This window comes from Ictidomys tridecemlineatus, chromosome 2 (genome assembly GCF_052094955.1).
Source record: "Ictidomys tridecemlineatus isolate mIctTri1 chromosome 2, mIctTri1.hap1, whole genome shotgun sequence".
Taxonomy (NCBI): Eukaryota; Metazoa; Chordata; class Mammalia; order Rodentia; family Sciuridae; genus Ictidomys; species Ictidomys tridecemlineatus.
This window is the reverse complement of record NC_135478.1, coordinates 52,562,038-52,577,211: the sequence shown is the minus strand read 5'-3', so window position 1 is coordinate 52,577,211 and position 15,174 is coordinate 52,562,038. Positions and strand designations below refer to the sequence as shown.

Below are 15,174 nucleotides of genomic sequence, written 5' to 3'. Positions count from 1 at the left end.
ATAATGATGGAAACATGTCAAAAACATATTCTGTTGTTTGAAATAATAGTTTTTTTCTGTTTCTAAATTATAAAGTTTTTTTTGTTTCCTTCCTGCCTCACTCACCTCCCCAGTGAGCACAGACAACCAGAAACTGCCACTGAAGTGAAAACACAGGCCATGGACTTCACAGTGAGATGGAACCATAAGTGACTGGTGTCTAGCTAAGGAAAATCGGCTTTTGAAGAGTTAAAGCCTCACCATTCAGTAGCCCCTAAAAGTGCCTTAAGTCACTGGAATGAGGGGCACACAATTTACCAGGCCAGAAATTATTAAAATAATTTCTATTTTAAGACCATAATTACCATGTCTATTCAGTTTCTAAAACATAACGTGACGGCAGGCCAAGTCACTATTAAAGTACAGTAGCTTTGTTTATTTTCTGGAAAAACAGACACATAGTCCAGCCGGTCTCTCAGTTACATGTGGAACGAAAGGATTCACATTATCTTTGGGGGCGGGGGGGGGGGGGGAAGCAGTGTGTACTGAAGCACATCACACTCCAGTGTCCCATGTGTTGCTGTTTATAATGGATTTTCCCTGGAGCAAAATAACTCTGTGATTGCCAGAGAAAAAGCACACAACTGCAGATGAGGGTCAGAAACTCCCAGACAAAGCTCTGTACATCTGCACCTTGCTGCACGTTGCGCCCGCTTTCCTCCCATAAAAAAGACGTGGGTGGGCAGCTCGAGGCAGAACTTGGCAGGTGAGGGCTTCTGTAAGAATGACGGTTTCAATGCATTCAGGAAACTCTCATTCAGCATCCATTGCACCACACTGGGTGTGCAGAGAACATTCTCTACTGCCTGCAATCCTAAACCACTGCCTTAAACCTGGTGAAGCACTGGAGTAATTTATAAAGATTTATATAAGGATCAGATGAACTTGGCAGAGAAATTAGGAAACAGGAATGAACAAAAGGAAAAAAAAAAACTTAAAATCACCCCCAATCCCTCTCCTTGTGATCATCACTGTTAATACTGGGGGCATATCCTTCCCCACTTGTCCTCATTTATTGAGTGCGTGCTCCTTGGTCATGTGCAATAAAGACCAGGATGATAAAAGACAAAAGGCACTGTCCTCATGACCATCCTGTTTTCCTGCAGAAAACAGCAGGGGTAGGAATCAATCACAAATTTGAAAACCAATACTTGCAAATAGTCAGAAACTATTAAAAAAAAAAAAAAAGAACTATGGGGTGAAGGAAGGGACTCTGCCAAGGAGGCAGCATTGGAGCTGGAGGATGAACTCTCGAGTTACAACGGAAGATCACTCTGGCAGATCCAGCAGCTAGTGGCAGCACCTAGGAGCAAAGTAGGGCCAGAAGATCTAGGAATGGAAAGGCAGCCAGAAAAGGCTGGACAGGAGGGTGGGAGCTTATCATGCAAGGGCCAGGAGCCTCCAAAGGGCCTTAGCTGGTGTCTAAGGGCAATAGAAGGCCAGGGAGAGCTTTCATCCATGGAGGGATACATTCTGGTTCACCTCTTTTAAAAACCTCATTTGGGCTGCTCTGTGAGGAACGGATTATTTGGCAACAAGAATGGAACTAGGAAATCAATCAGAGGGCTGCTGTTGTAATGTCACCCAAATTCTGACAGATGGCTGTTTTCTGCTTTTTCAATTTTTTAATAACAAAGTGCAATCGAACTATACACATCTTCTTGATAACAAATACAGTTGGCATCCTCATTGCTAATGTTTTCTTAATCTTCCATTTCATGGAGATACTACAATGTTGGTATTTAATTTATTGCTTAGAGGTCCACTCTGACCCAGGCACTGATGAGGGTTTTTCACTACCCCACAACACTGTGATGATCCCTTTGCATGTTCCAATTCCCCACAGCGAGTTTAATATTTTAGAAAAGCAGCTGGACATTGCATTTTAATTTGCTCATTTCTGAGAAGTCCCATGGGGGAAAAAAATTGTTTCTTGACCATTAGAAGTGTCTTAAGAAAACAGAAAGAAAAAAAGAGCCAACAAAGGGATTTTGGAGAACAGGAAAAATATCCACAAGTCTTAGTGCCTCTAGAACTTCTAACCTGTGACAAGTTCCAACATGCAGGTACTATCTCCAATTCCAAATTCAGAGGAATGGAGACAGAATTTCTGAAATGGCTCCAGTGTGCATGGAATTCCAATTTTCTATTTATCTTGATCTAATTCTCTTTCAACTAGCTTACCCCTAGAAGTTCCTTCAAGTGAAACAAGTTCCTGGGTCACCAAGAGCAATTGTCTAAAATGATCCTTACTTCCAGTGAGCACGTTTACGAAAGTATCATCAACAGGGAAAATGATGGGGCTCAGGATATGGCTGGGGGGGAAGGTGCTAGCCTGGCATGCACGAGGCCTTGGGTTCTATTCCCAGCACCAAAAACTAAACCACCAAGGGGGAAATGATGAAATAGATCATGTTTGGAACAAAGAAATGCATTTATAAGTTTAACAAGGTGTAATCCAAAGGGTCTCCAGTATGCATTCTATATTTATAGCTTGTTTTTTTTTTGTTTTTTTTTTTTTGTTTTTTTTTTTTAACTTCCCATCCCTCCAGGGTACTTTCTGTCCCCTTTAGGGAACTGAGGTCAGGCAACATTAATTTCATTGACCCTGACTGCCCTATTCAGTACCCAAATTAGTTTTCTTCTGCTTTCCCTAACCGATAATTGCACTATATGTTTTTCTGATGTTGAGTTTCACAATTGAAGTTTTTAGGATCCTAATAATCAATCTCTCCCACATCCAAGTTTCAGTCAAGCAGGGGTTATTTAACCAGCAGAACATCTGTCTTTGGTTGAGGGAGTTTTTATTTTTGGGTACTGAGGATTGAACCCAGAGGTGCTTAACCACTGAGCCACCTCCCCAGCCCTTTTTAATATTTTATTTAGAGAGAGAGTCTCACTGAATTGCTAAATGCCTAAATTGCTGAGGTTGGCTTTGAACTCATGATCCTCCTAATATTCATGTAGGCTGAGCTCCACTCCTGGTGGTTCTAGCAGAGTAGGCCTGGGGGATGGGCACAGCCCTATGTATTCTGAACCCCCCACTCCCAAGGAGTCTGGTGTGTACTGTTCCTGGTTCAAAATGACTGTGACAAAGAGAATATGATTCCTGAGAATCTCCAGCACTGCCACCAAGAAGCCATTTGGAAAAAAATCTGGAAAGCATCTGATACCATTAAAGTGCCCAAAAAAGGCAAACGAGAATTTGTTTCTCATCCAATATGGGATCCTGCAGACATCAAGACTTGAAGGGTATTAATATAAAGATCTCAAATACAGAAAGAAAAGTTGTAGAAGTTGAATAGGAATTTCAAGATCTTCTGCTCCTCTCCTGTTAGAACCCGAGTTTTCAGAATCAGGATGGCAATCTCTCAAGTTAGAGCAATCAGTTATGCTACCCACACAGAATGTCTTTTCTCAGGTTACAGAAGAGACTTATGATTCTTAAATGAAAACCTTTTCTCCTAAAGTTACCCGTGAAACCATACTTGTGCAATAATTTTCAGAGCAAAATTCATTTTTGTTTCTATAAAGGAATTCAAGTTGTCAGTGTCTACTCCAATTTTAAGTGGTTCAGGATGTCCTGAATCCCAAGTGTCCTGACTTTTATAAAATCCACCCCATCAACAAAGTACCAACCAAGAAAGAATGAGTGACATCAAATGTCCGTGGAACATGCTCAGATGGGAGAAAGACAATAGCCCACTGTGAAGACGTTATTTCCTAAAATGCAACAGGACAGAATGAAAGTGAAGTGGGTGACGTGAATCTGTGGTCCCTAAACTGGGCACACTCTCATGCCTCCCACAGAGTGAGCACCCTGCTGCACAGAGTGGGTCTTCTGCTTAATGGTATGTATCTTTCCACTTTACCCCTGCATACGACCTGAAAGCATCTGATACTTGATCACGGATGGGTCACATGTTAGATCTATGCACGACTCCACAGGAAGTTTCAAGTAGTAGACTGGGAACAAGCTGCCTACATTCTTCTTCATTCATATCCCTTCTTAAAAAACCAATGTGAGCACATATATTTTGAAAATATTTCTAAGAAATGTTCAACTAGAAGTCAAGAGTGTGTGTATAGCATCCTCTGCCACAGCTGATGGATTCAGGCTAGTGGCTCCCTTGGTTCCCAGCCCACACCCCACCCATGTGGGGAGATGTGGAGGATGGGCCGTGGCCTCATGGTAGGACTGTGCATGGATGTATGAATCTACCTTCTAAAAGCCCACAGGACATGGGAGACTTATGGTCTTACAGTCATGAGCATTTGCTCCTGGACTGAAATTCCTCGAAATAACTTTCTATCCTTTCAAATAAAGAAGATACTTGAGGATGGAGAGCTTTCCAGAAACAGCAACAAAAAATTTGACTCTTTACAAGGCAGAATGCATCTTCTAATGAGGATGCAGGAAGCATCCACCCAAATTAGCTGTTAATTTCAAGTCCCTGAAACACACACACACACACACACACACACACACACACACACACACACACACACACCGCCAGCACACGACAGGGTCTGGGGGTTTAACTGGTGCTCTTAACTAATCACGCACATGCACATACACACATCTGCTCTGATAGTGCTTTGTAAGTATTAATACATATTCCAGTTCAAGAGGCTTATCCTTCAAACAATAAAGATAACCCGAAAATCTCATGACTTCAATGCCCTCCCCCATTTCTTTCTTAAGGCATTAACACCCAGAATGACCAAATTTCTACACAAAAACTTTGCCTTTCTGTTTGTTTTTCCAGGACCTGTTCAGACAGTTTCTGATACGGGTTAACCATTTTCGCAGAACTAATCTCTTTTAAATCTCTGACCCTGTAACCAAGACTTACACAAGCAAAATGCTGACACCGAGTCCAGAAAGGTCTTGAATTCCACTCAAGGTTCCTGTTTATCACAAAGCTCCTCTGAGAGTCGGCATCCAAAACTGCTTTGATGACAAGGGGCTTTCAAGGTCTATCGACTTCTTTTCAACAAGTGTGAGATGTCCAACTAGTCCTATCCTGGGTCCCTGGCTTAGCCTAACAACACTGTTCTCCATCAACACTGACTGTTTAGGGCCCGGGCTGGGAGGAGGATCTTCACCCAGTTTCCAGACTTGTGTGAAAACTCAGACCCATGAACAAACCAACTGTTGACAGGGTTAGAAGTCAAGTCACTATCTTCAAACTAAGCTCAATGGTTTGATAATCACAAAAGGCGCTTATTAGCAGCATGCAGCTTCAAATTCTAATTGCAGACTACAGCGGGCAGTTGGCTGAGTGGCTGATGAACATTAATCAAGCAATCCTAACTGATCTATAGACTGTCATTTAAATTGACAGTGGCACGTCCGCTAATCATCCCATTTATTCTTGTGCTGTCAAGAACAGAAATCACATTACTTTTGCAAATGGCTCTGTTGTATGAATAAGAGCCACTCAGACACAGAAAGGTGGAAACGCTCATGTGCCTTCAAGGAAGATGATTGAGAACTGTGTTAAAAAGACATGGTTGATTTATCAGGGCAAAACATTTAAGCGACAGTGAGGAGGAGAAGGCTGTGAGCATCGTTGGGCTTTCCCTCAGACAGGAGTGTCTATCTGCCTGAAGTGACTCTGGGGTTCCACTTGGAAAGGAGCCCAACGTAAGTTCTAAGTTGAGATCTTTCATACACAACAACTTGCTTGCTGTTGAGTTTTCTGTACTGCAAGTTAAGTGATTCAGTTTATACCACTCAGTTTACACTGGTGGTGTCTCCTCAGAAGGGATCTTCCAAAAAGACAAATTCAGAAATCAAAACGTACTTCTGTTTGGCAGATTTTCCAAACCATAAAAGGGGACTTGAGATTGACAAACGGGACTGCACTTCTGAGGATAATCTAACAGAGTGCTTCACATCAGGGCTTTCCTGGAAATCCTGGGGCACATGGTTGTCACAGCTTGGGTAAGTAGGGCTTCTCAGATAGGAGGAGGGGAGGAAAGCCAGAAAGGGAGAGAAAAAAGAATGACATCCTCAGACAGATGGATGGTGGTGTGGTTGGGGATGCAGATATTAAATGAGGAGAAAAATGTTTCCAGATATTTTGGATTTCACTTGGGTAGAGAAGTGTGCCAGGCAACTCCTGCTGTAGGTGGAAGTGATAAAAATCTGGTTTCCGCAGTGAGAATTGTTTTGGGTGATTCAGGCTGCCTGTCATTAATGTCTTTATGAAGGTGGGAGAAGATTCACAGTAGACATGAAAGTGGTCAAGACAATGAACTCTCTTCTTAAACATGAGCTTAGCCCAGAAATTCTTTGAAGATAGGTAGGAATGACTGAAGTCGAAGCAACACTTTTCAGTAGATCAGAAAGCAGAGGCCACTTTTTAAGCCACATTTTGACAAGAACCCTAACAAGTTTTGTACCGCAGCTGGCTTCAAGAAGTGAGCCCTGCAGGGTATTTCCCAAGGCCCCCAGGAGTCACCTAGAAAAGATGGCTTGACATCTGGGGCTTTGAGCAGCCACCTCACCCTTTGGACCTGAGCCTGGAACGTTCTGAACATCTGGACTGAGGCTCTGTCCCATCTGCCATTGTGCTAAGGGCACAGATGCAACACCCACTGACTTGGGAACAGTCATGCTCATGCAATGGCCCAACTCATTTTGGGGAGGAGGTAGAAAATGAATTCTCATTTTATTTACTGCACATTATTCTTCAGTATTTATAATCTAAATGGTCTGGGAAAAGCCTTTTGGCAACTGCTTATTTCATTACCATCATGATGAACTGATTTGCTATAAAAGTGTTATTTTAAGAATTATTAAGTTACCATGTGCCTCTTTACTAAATAGTATCTTACTAGTGTATTCCTGAAATATTTGGGACTACCAAGGGTGGGGGAGAATGTTGATCACACTATCGACCAGATTAAATTCCAATGTTTTCAGAATTTACTATTAAAACTTGAACCCGTAAAAAATATTAAAAAAAAAACAAAAAAACCAACAACCCTGGAATTGGAGACACTTTCTAACTAACTCAAAATTTGGAAAACAGAAGTAAAAATATAGATACATTCGATAATATAAAAATCAAAGGAGTATCAACATAGTTAAAAAGAAAGTACTAATTGGGGAAAAATATTTGCAATCCATATTACTAATAGAGACTCTCTTAATTAGAGACCAACAATACAAAGGAAAAATAAGTTAAAGACATAAGCAAATTTTATAGAAAAACAAATAGTTCAACCTCCCTTAAAAGGCAGCACATTAGAACTATAGGAGGATACCACCTCTTTTTCATAGATGAAGTTAGGAAAAAACAGCCAGCACACTGTTTGGGAGGCTGTAAAGGAACAGGCTGTAACTGGAACAGGAATCCATGGGTATCCCACCACGGAGGTCAAAATGACATCACCCATGTTACAGCGTACCCATCCTGTGATACTGCCAATCTACTGAATTCACCCTGCATTTACATGTATCCACTGGCAGTATGACCTAAACAAAGTTATTCACTGTAATATTGTCTGTGATAGCAAAAGAATGGAAACAACGTCAAATACAGCCTTGGGGACTGCTTAAAGAAATCACGATATGCTGGGCATGGTGGCACACACCTGTAATCCCAGAAGCTTGGGAGGCAGAGGCAGGAGGATTGCGAGTTGGAGGCCGGCCTCAGCAACTTAGCAAGGCCATTAAGCAACTCATGAAGCCCTGTCTCTAAATAAAATATAAAAAAGGGCTGGGGATGTGGCCCAGTGGTTAAGCACCCCTGGGTTCAATCCCTGGTACCAAACAAACAAAAACCATGACTCATCTATACTGGAAAAAAAAAATCCATGCTTCTGAATTGAGAATAAGCCAATTATATATGTAGAGAGAGAAAATCATGTTAAAGTAGAAAAAAAGAAAAAGTAAGGGGCATGGTAGAATATGCAGTATTTTACTGTGTCAAAGGGGACAAAAGGGATATTATATTTGTTCCTGTGTAAGAGAATTCTGGGAAGAACAGCTGACTGACTAGCACTAGTGGCTACCTCTCTGGGAGGGGGGAGGAACAGTGTGGGTCGGCAACGGGCTGGAGAGAAGAAGTGTATATGATTAAGCTTTTTGGTTTTGAACTGTGTCAATATTACCTCTTCAAAATTTAAATTGGCTTTTTTGAAAACTTGAACACTGGGCTCCGATTTTTATACTTTCGTCCTCACCTTTCTGAGAGAGTCATCAGCTCTCCCCTCTTAAGCTTTGAGCAATCCTCTCTACCCTGCGACTTAATGGGCACCCAGGGTTCCCTCTCCTGCCACATCAAGGGCTACTGAGTGCCGCGGAGGAGAGAGGTAAGTTCCAGAGCAGGAGCTCCAATAGCTCTTGCAGCTGTTTGGAGGGTTCTATTTCAGGCATTTTGGGGGGCTTTTCCTCCCACTCCTGGCTGCATTTTGGATGCATATGCAGGCCAAGGGAGGAAATGAGAGGGAGAGAGGGGGCACAGGTGGGACACAGAGTCTGAGGGAAGCACTGCCCTGGTCCATTCCAGCTCCCACAGAAGCCAGGCTTTAGTGGGGCTTCCGCCCTCCAGAAGGCTATCACAGATGGGCAGCAAGGGAGAGCTGGGTCAGCAGGCAGCACCCAGAGCACCATGGGACACAGTAGGACAGGACAGAGCGGGGCGTGGGCTGGTGGTTGAAGGTACATGGAATTGTAGCTTTTGGAGGGACAGAGCATGGCAGAGTGGCCAGGACAGGAAGAACAGAGACTTTGGACCCCTGGATCTCTATTCATCACTTCCTCATGGAGGAGCAACCCTAGGATGGAGCAGGGAGGAACAGGCTCAGCCACCTAAGCAGGTCGTCTTGCCTTACCTTTATAGAGCCTGTTTCCTCATCTTCTCAACAGGGTGATGTAATCTGTACACTAAACCTTTTGTATATGCTACCTCATTTAATATTCATGACAATCCTAGAAAAAGGAGCTATCAGGAGACCCATCTTCCAGATGAGGAAATTGAGGCTCTGTAACAGACTTTGTGGTATAAAGCCAGGAGGTGGAACAGCTAGGTGGAAGCACAGGCAAAGCCTGCCTTTCGTAGCTACCACCCTGCAAACCAAAGTGCACTAACCGGCGTGATCCATAGCCAGAGGGTTTCTTTAAATACTCATAGCTTCCCAGGATGGTTCCCAGCTCCTAGACCCAGCTGAAGCTGACCTGTTCTTCTCTCACTCAGGAGACCAAGTGCCCTATAACAGAAGCTGTCACCAAGTCTCTTACAATTTGCAGTGTGACCATAACAAGCGCAGTCCCACACTGGGGGCCAGGTACATAAGTGAGGTAGTCTTGCAGGCTACAGCATCGTTTCTGGAGAGATTGAATGGGCATGTATCTTAGAAATCATGAAATCATGCCGTTTATTGATGCTACAGTGAAAAAAAAAAGGCACCTTATAATGGACTAAGTATAAAACATTCAAGTGATATTCAAGAGTCCCTTTCTTAAGATGAGCTCTTTGCATAGCTGGGCTCGGTGGTGCACGCCTGTAATCCCAGTGGCTCAGGAGGCCGAGGCAGGAGGATCATGAGTTCAAAGCCAGCCTTAGCAAGTTAGGTCCTAAGCAACTCAGTGAGACCTTCTCAATAAAATATAAAAAAAACCACTGAGCCACATCCCAGGCCCAACTGTCCCTGGGTTCAATCCCTGGTACCCCCCCCCAAAAAAGGAACTCTTTGAATCTAAAGCTATAAAAGGGAAGGGGTACCTATTAAAGTTTTTATCCTTCCATTTTGAAAATGTCCTAGAAATAAGTAAACATAATAAAATAGTTACATTACCCGGGCCAGTAATCATTCACTCCTTCTCTATAAAGCCAAAACTGCACTGTACTGTTTGAAAGAAGATAGGTCATGGACTTTCTCATTAATCTGTCACAATTCCTTTATTATATGGTCTCAAATATCATAGATATATCTGATTATAATGCATAGAAATTTTGTCTCAATATTCTGATTTATCTACTACCAGTGGACATAAATCATCCATGTAAAATTCCAAATGTAAGTCCTCTAAATTGAAAGTAAAGATACTACTCATGACATAATACTAGTGAATTAGCCTACTTATCAATATTAAAAGATTATCATATTAATAGTATACAGTTTGCCTAAGATAAGCCTTACATAAATATTATCAAGAGACTCAAGTGTAGTAAGATCATGAATTCATGACTTCTTAACATTTGTTGTAAGTCTCTCCAGGACAACGAATTTTCAAAGTATTCAAACTGTCTAGAACACATGCACTTTTGCTTATAAAAAAGTGTTCAGCCTTCTTATGAAAAAGCACACACATTTGCTTCCCTCTCCCCCCCTTCCTACTCTTCATTCCTTACTTATGAATAAATTCAGGTTTCAAAAAGATATTTTTCTCTTATACAGCTAAATACATGCATTTTTAAAAACTAAAAATAGCTCTCAAACATGCAAACATCTGAAAATTTGGAAAGAAAATGGATGCAGCACACACAGACACACAAACACAGGGCACCCCAGGATATACCCGTCTAGAGACACCCCCCGCCACTGCCAAACAAAGTGAAGCAAGCGCACGCATTACTCTACTGCTACCAGCTACCGGCAGGCTGAGCTCATATTTACAAGGCTTACTTTCAAGGGTTGGAATACAACAGGGGAGTTTCAGCTAGAAGACTTGAATCCCCAAGGCAACAAAACAAAAATTCCACAAGCCAGTCCCAGCCATCAAGACCCCCATTAAGCTTGACCGCCCCTCACCTGCTCCCCTTCTCTCCTCTCTCCCCAGAAGAAGGCACTTCATGGAAACGTCTGGGAAAGCCCTTGGACTTTATTTTGTTACACCCTCTAAATAGACAAAAACAAAAGAGAACAGGTGTAGAAGACAGTATTTCCAGTCAGCCACTATAAGCCCCACACAGGCCCTCCCCTTCTCTCTTACACCAAGATCCTGGTTTTCAGGCCTCCTTGGGATTCCCCCCACCGAAGGAGGAAGCTGACAAAGATGGTGTGTTTGAGGAAGATCTCTGATGCTGAGACAGAAATGTGAAATGCAAACTTTGCTCTAATAGCATCTTATCTTATCTATCTTTGCTCTAATATCCATCTTATCTATGTTAATACCAGGCAGCATTATCCTGGTATTAACAGAGGCAAGGATAGTACCATCATGACCATGTCGTTCAGAGACCTCCTCTTCCACCTTTGGCAGCTGCCCTGGCTAACAGGATGGCTCAGAATTCCATGGGAATGAACAGAACCTTGCCGGAATCTCCTGGGGACCATTTGGGCCTCCTTCCTGCTACGGTTCCCTCTCAATTTCATACCATTAGACCAGTGGTCTGGGGTTTCATCTTTTCCCCATGCGTTCCTGTCGTCTCTGGCCACCTTCCAGATTCACAATACAGATTGTAGAATACATAAGGGACGCATCTCAGGGAGATGGGGACAGCAATTGGCAAGATATTACTATATATAAAATCCTATATTTAGTTTCCCTTTAAAATTTAAATAACCATAGCATATGACACTGAGCTACAGACTTTGAAAGAAGTACATATTCCACAGAATACCTGAAAGTGTCTGTTCAATTATACTTGATACCCCAAACCACCTGGGCTATAGGATTTCACATTACAATAATTCCTATTCTTTCTCCAAGTTCATCAGCTATAATGGATGCTCTGTTTTTTGGATGCTCTGCTGAATCTTGCATCAGGTAGGTAGATGCAATATTGAGTCACTTCTTGCTGTTTAGCAGCTTTTCACTTCGAGGAACAAACAGCCTCTAGTTACTCCATATTAGGTTTTTTTCCCTTCATAAATGTTTTCCTTTCTTTGATAATTATTAATTGTGCATGGGGTAAAAGCACTTGGCACAGGCACCAGAATTTGGAGAAGCCAAAACTTGGGAGTATGACTACAAAGGGGGAGGGACTGCTGTAACTCAGAACTTCTTGTCTCCCTCTGTTGAGAACATTCCGGAACTACACCACTGTCCCCCTAAACGTCACGGATATGCTGTGTGGCTCCGAACATTAATCTGAAGAAATCACGAGTGTGTTGGAATGTTTTTACAAATTTTCATAAAAACTTGAAATTTGCAGCTTCCTCAAATATTTAGACTTTTTCTCAACCCTTAGCCCTACTCTGAATTCTGCCAGATTCACTCTTTCGGGAGTTTTGGAGCGGAGCCGGCTATCTCCGCAGCTTTTCCTCACATACAATCACAGGCGCTTCAAACCACCACCCGCAAACTGACAACACTTCGCGGAGAAGCAAATGCCACACCATCAATAGCTAATGATCACGGGGGCTACCTGAGCAAATGTGAACCATCAACCCTGGGAGAGAAGGCATGGGATTCTGAGAAATTCAAAGCGGTGGCTGCTCACCACACAACATCCAGGGAGTTTCCCCTTTCCTGAAAAGTGAGCTTGCTTCAAGAATGTTATCCATCTTCCCTAAGAGAGTGGGTCCAGTCTTTTAAGTATCATGGAGCTATGTTTAAACAGCAGCCTTCAGCTGTGTCTCCTGCCCTGCTTTTGTCTAATGACTGTGTGCTAGCCTGTTCCAAGAGCTTCCACTGGCATCTCAGGGCCAACTCGACAGCAGGGGGCCGGTTACTATAACAACTGACAGCTCTCTTGAATTCTGAAAGGCCCCCAGTAGCCATTTGGGAAACAGTTACTGAGCAAAAAGTTGCCTGGGATCTGTGGCATTAGCTGCCGCAATCTCCGTGCACATGTGTATGGAGGAAAAAAAAAAAGGAGCCATCTCCTGGAACAGCTGGGGACCTCCAAGGCTCCCCTCCCCCATTCTGGTTAGCATCTCAGAGCAAGACAGTTTAACACCAGTGTCATCACAAACCCAAACCCTCCGAGCAAGCCATCTTCTGGCATCATAAACTGTGCTCTAGTTCTCCTTACTGACTTGACACATTATCAGGCTTTGAAGAGCTGAATGGTAAAAAATTATTTCTAATGATTTAAAAAAAAAAAAAGGGTCTTGAAATATGGCCACAAGTTCAAGTTCCAGGAAGAGAGGGGTTGCACAGGCAGCCACTGATTTTAAAAGTGGGGCAGAGAGTTGGAAGGGGAGATGCCCAGTACATCCATGGGTCACTGAATGAAGTCTTATGCTGAAAAGATAGACGTGATCACGTAAAGCCACCAAAAGTTATTCTTAGAAAGTCTGATCTTTCTCAACATGAAAACAGTTTTACGAAGACCTACCTTTCCATTCTTATTCTCTCAGCACAAGATGACACTGGGCAACTGGAACTGAAAACCCTGTGCCTGTGTACGCACAGAATCCCCTGGAAAAGATCCCGATCATTCTTGTGGAAGTAGCCTTTGCTTTGCATAGAGGAAGGGCGTCTAGAGGAGTTTGGCCCCTGGTGATATTCAATGTGCCAGGACTGAGTGCTTCCAGGTCATTGCTCACAGCTGCCTGACTAAACATTTGTCCTTTTTCTTTGTTCTGCAAAAGTCAAAACCCAAACAGCCACTCCTCCAAGAAGCCCTCCCTGACTCCCACTCCTTCCCACCACACTCTGGCTGTAGTTAACATCCAGGAGCACATGGTTTCCCTTATCACCACGGCAGCCAGGTGAGTCGAATGTAACCACCCACAGGGGCCAGGTGTCAAAGAGCAGTGAGGGCAGAGGCTGGCAGACTGAAGAACCAGTGTCCCCTGCAAAGGGGCCACACACTCTGCTCCAGCCAGCCCAACAGTGCCAGAAGGGGCAATGAGGACTATGTTGCCTGACCTTCTGATTTGCCAAATGAACCCTCAAAGCTGGGCTTTCAAGTCGAGTCTTATTTCTAAAATAATTCAAAACTTAAAATGATCAGCTGAATAAAACTGGCTGGGAGACCACTGGTTTGGAGTTTTTGACCTTTATTTGGGATGATCTTTATTTACTTACTCATCTACTCCTTCAAGCTATACATATAACCCCCCGCAAGAAAGGGTCCCTCAAATGAATCTCCTCCGGTGCCTGGCACAACGAGATTCATAAAAAGTGGTGGATGAATGAACAAAGGGAGGACTAAACAGGCCAGCCACACAATACAAAACCCCAGGCTCGAGGAACTCCAAAACCTTCCCAGAAGGAGAAATGACCTACATCTCTCTAGGGGGACAGGGGTGAAGGGCTCCCTGATGGCTTGTCACCGCCCGTGGCTGCTCCAAGATTCAGTAACATAGCACGTGCTTTGTGTTAATTCAACCATCACTAGTGATTTCTATTAGCAGCGTTTCCCCTTTGCTATCCCTCCAATGTCACCTGCTTAGGGAAAGCCATTCTTATTGCACTGTATGCAAATGAAGAATAATCAGGCTTTCCTGGGGTGGAATGGGAGGAAACATCTAATCCAGACCCCTTCATCAGCAAGCCGACGTTTGAATTTTCAGCCACAGAGCAGATGGGTGTCGCTGCTGCTACTGTGGGAATACAGGAGGGATCTTCGTTCCAGTGAGGCACTGTGGTCAGTCATCCTTCGGGCCCGAGAGGCGTGTCACCACATGCCCACACTCCACTTCCTCGAGCATCTGTTTGCCCAAGTCTCTGTTATGCCCACACGAATCCCCCACACATTTGCGGTTTGTATCCCTTCATATTTATTACACTCCGTCTCCCACTGAACATCCAGGAAAGAAAAAAAATTGCAGTGTCAACAGAACTCACTTGTGTTCACAAACAGCATTCCTAATGAAGAGGCACCATGCATAACAAAACTCCCTAAAAGTCTAAAGAAGGGACTTCGACTAAAAGAAACCCTTTTCTATGGGCTCGTGTGGCTAACCTGGTGTTGATGGATTTTTGTCAGATTTACAGATGGCTCAAGTGGGACGTGCATTTTCCGGATCATAGTAGAGCATGAAACTTTTTTTGGGGGGGAACAGGGTACCTCAAGGCTGCCCAGGCTGGCCTGGATCTTGCAATCCTCCTGCCGTGATTTCCAGAGTAGCCGGGATTACATGTGTGCACTACCTTGCTCAGAGCATGCAACCTTTCTGTTATCAAATTTTAAAAAACTTGGTGTCAGATATTACAATTTCCACATAGAGTTTCCAGTTCTCTGTCCCAGGACCCATGTAGTTAGCTCATACTTATGTGAA

General features: G+C 43.4%; 1 protein-coding gene and 1 long non-coding RNA gene across 5 annotated transcripts in view; one reads left to right on the top strand and one right to left on the bottom strand.

Annotated features, from left to right (window-relative positions):
* Ptprg (protein tyrosine phosphatase receptor type G) overlaps positions 1–15,174 on the bottom strand; it is a 707,393-nt gene that overhangs the window by 52,184 nt on the left and 640,035 nt on the right. For 2 of the 3 annotated variants that reach the window (XM_078038562.1, XM_078038564.1), the window contains one exon: positions 10,810–10,896. The exons of the other annotated variant lie outside the window; for it this stretch is intronic. In XM_078038562.1, the coding sequence (XP_077894688.1) occupies positions 10,810–10,896 (87 nt within the window). The remainder of the gene's footprint in view (positions 1–10,809; positions 10,897–15,174) is intronic. 3 annotated transcript variants of the gene reach the window in all.
* The window catches only part of LOC120891400 (uncharacterized), a 53,397-nt gene that overhangs the window by 32,164 nt on the left and 6,059 nt on the right, over positions 1–15,174 (top strand). Inside the window, exon 5 of one of the 2 annotated variants that reach the window (XR_013434500.1) lies at positions 114–340. The exons of the other annotated variant lie outside the window; for it this stretch is intronic. This is a non-coding gene — a long non-coding RNA (uncharacterized LOC120891400). Of the gene's footprint in view, positions 1–113; positions 341–15,174 lie in introns of those variants that run through there. 2 annotated transcript variants of the gene reach the window in all.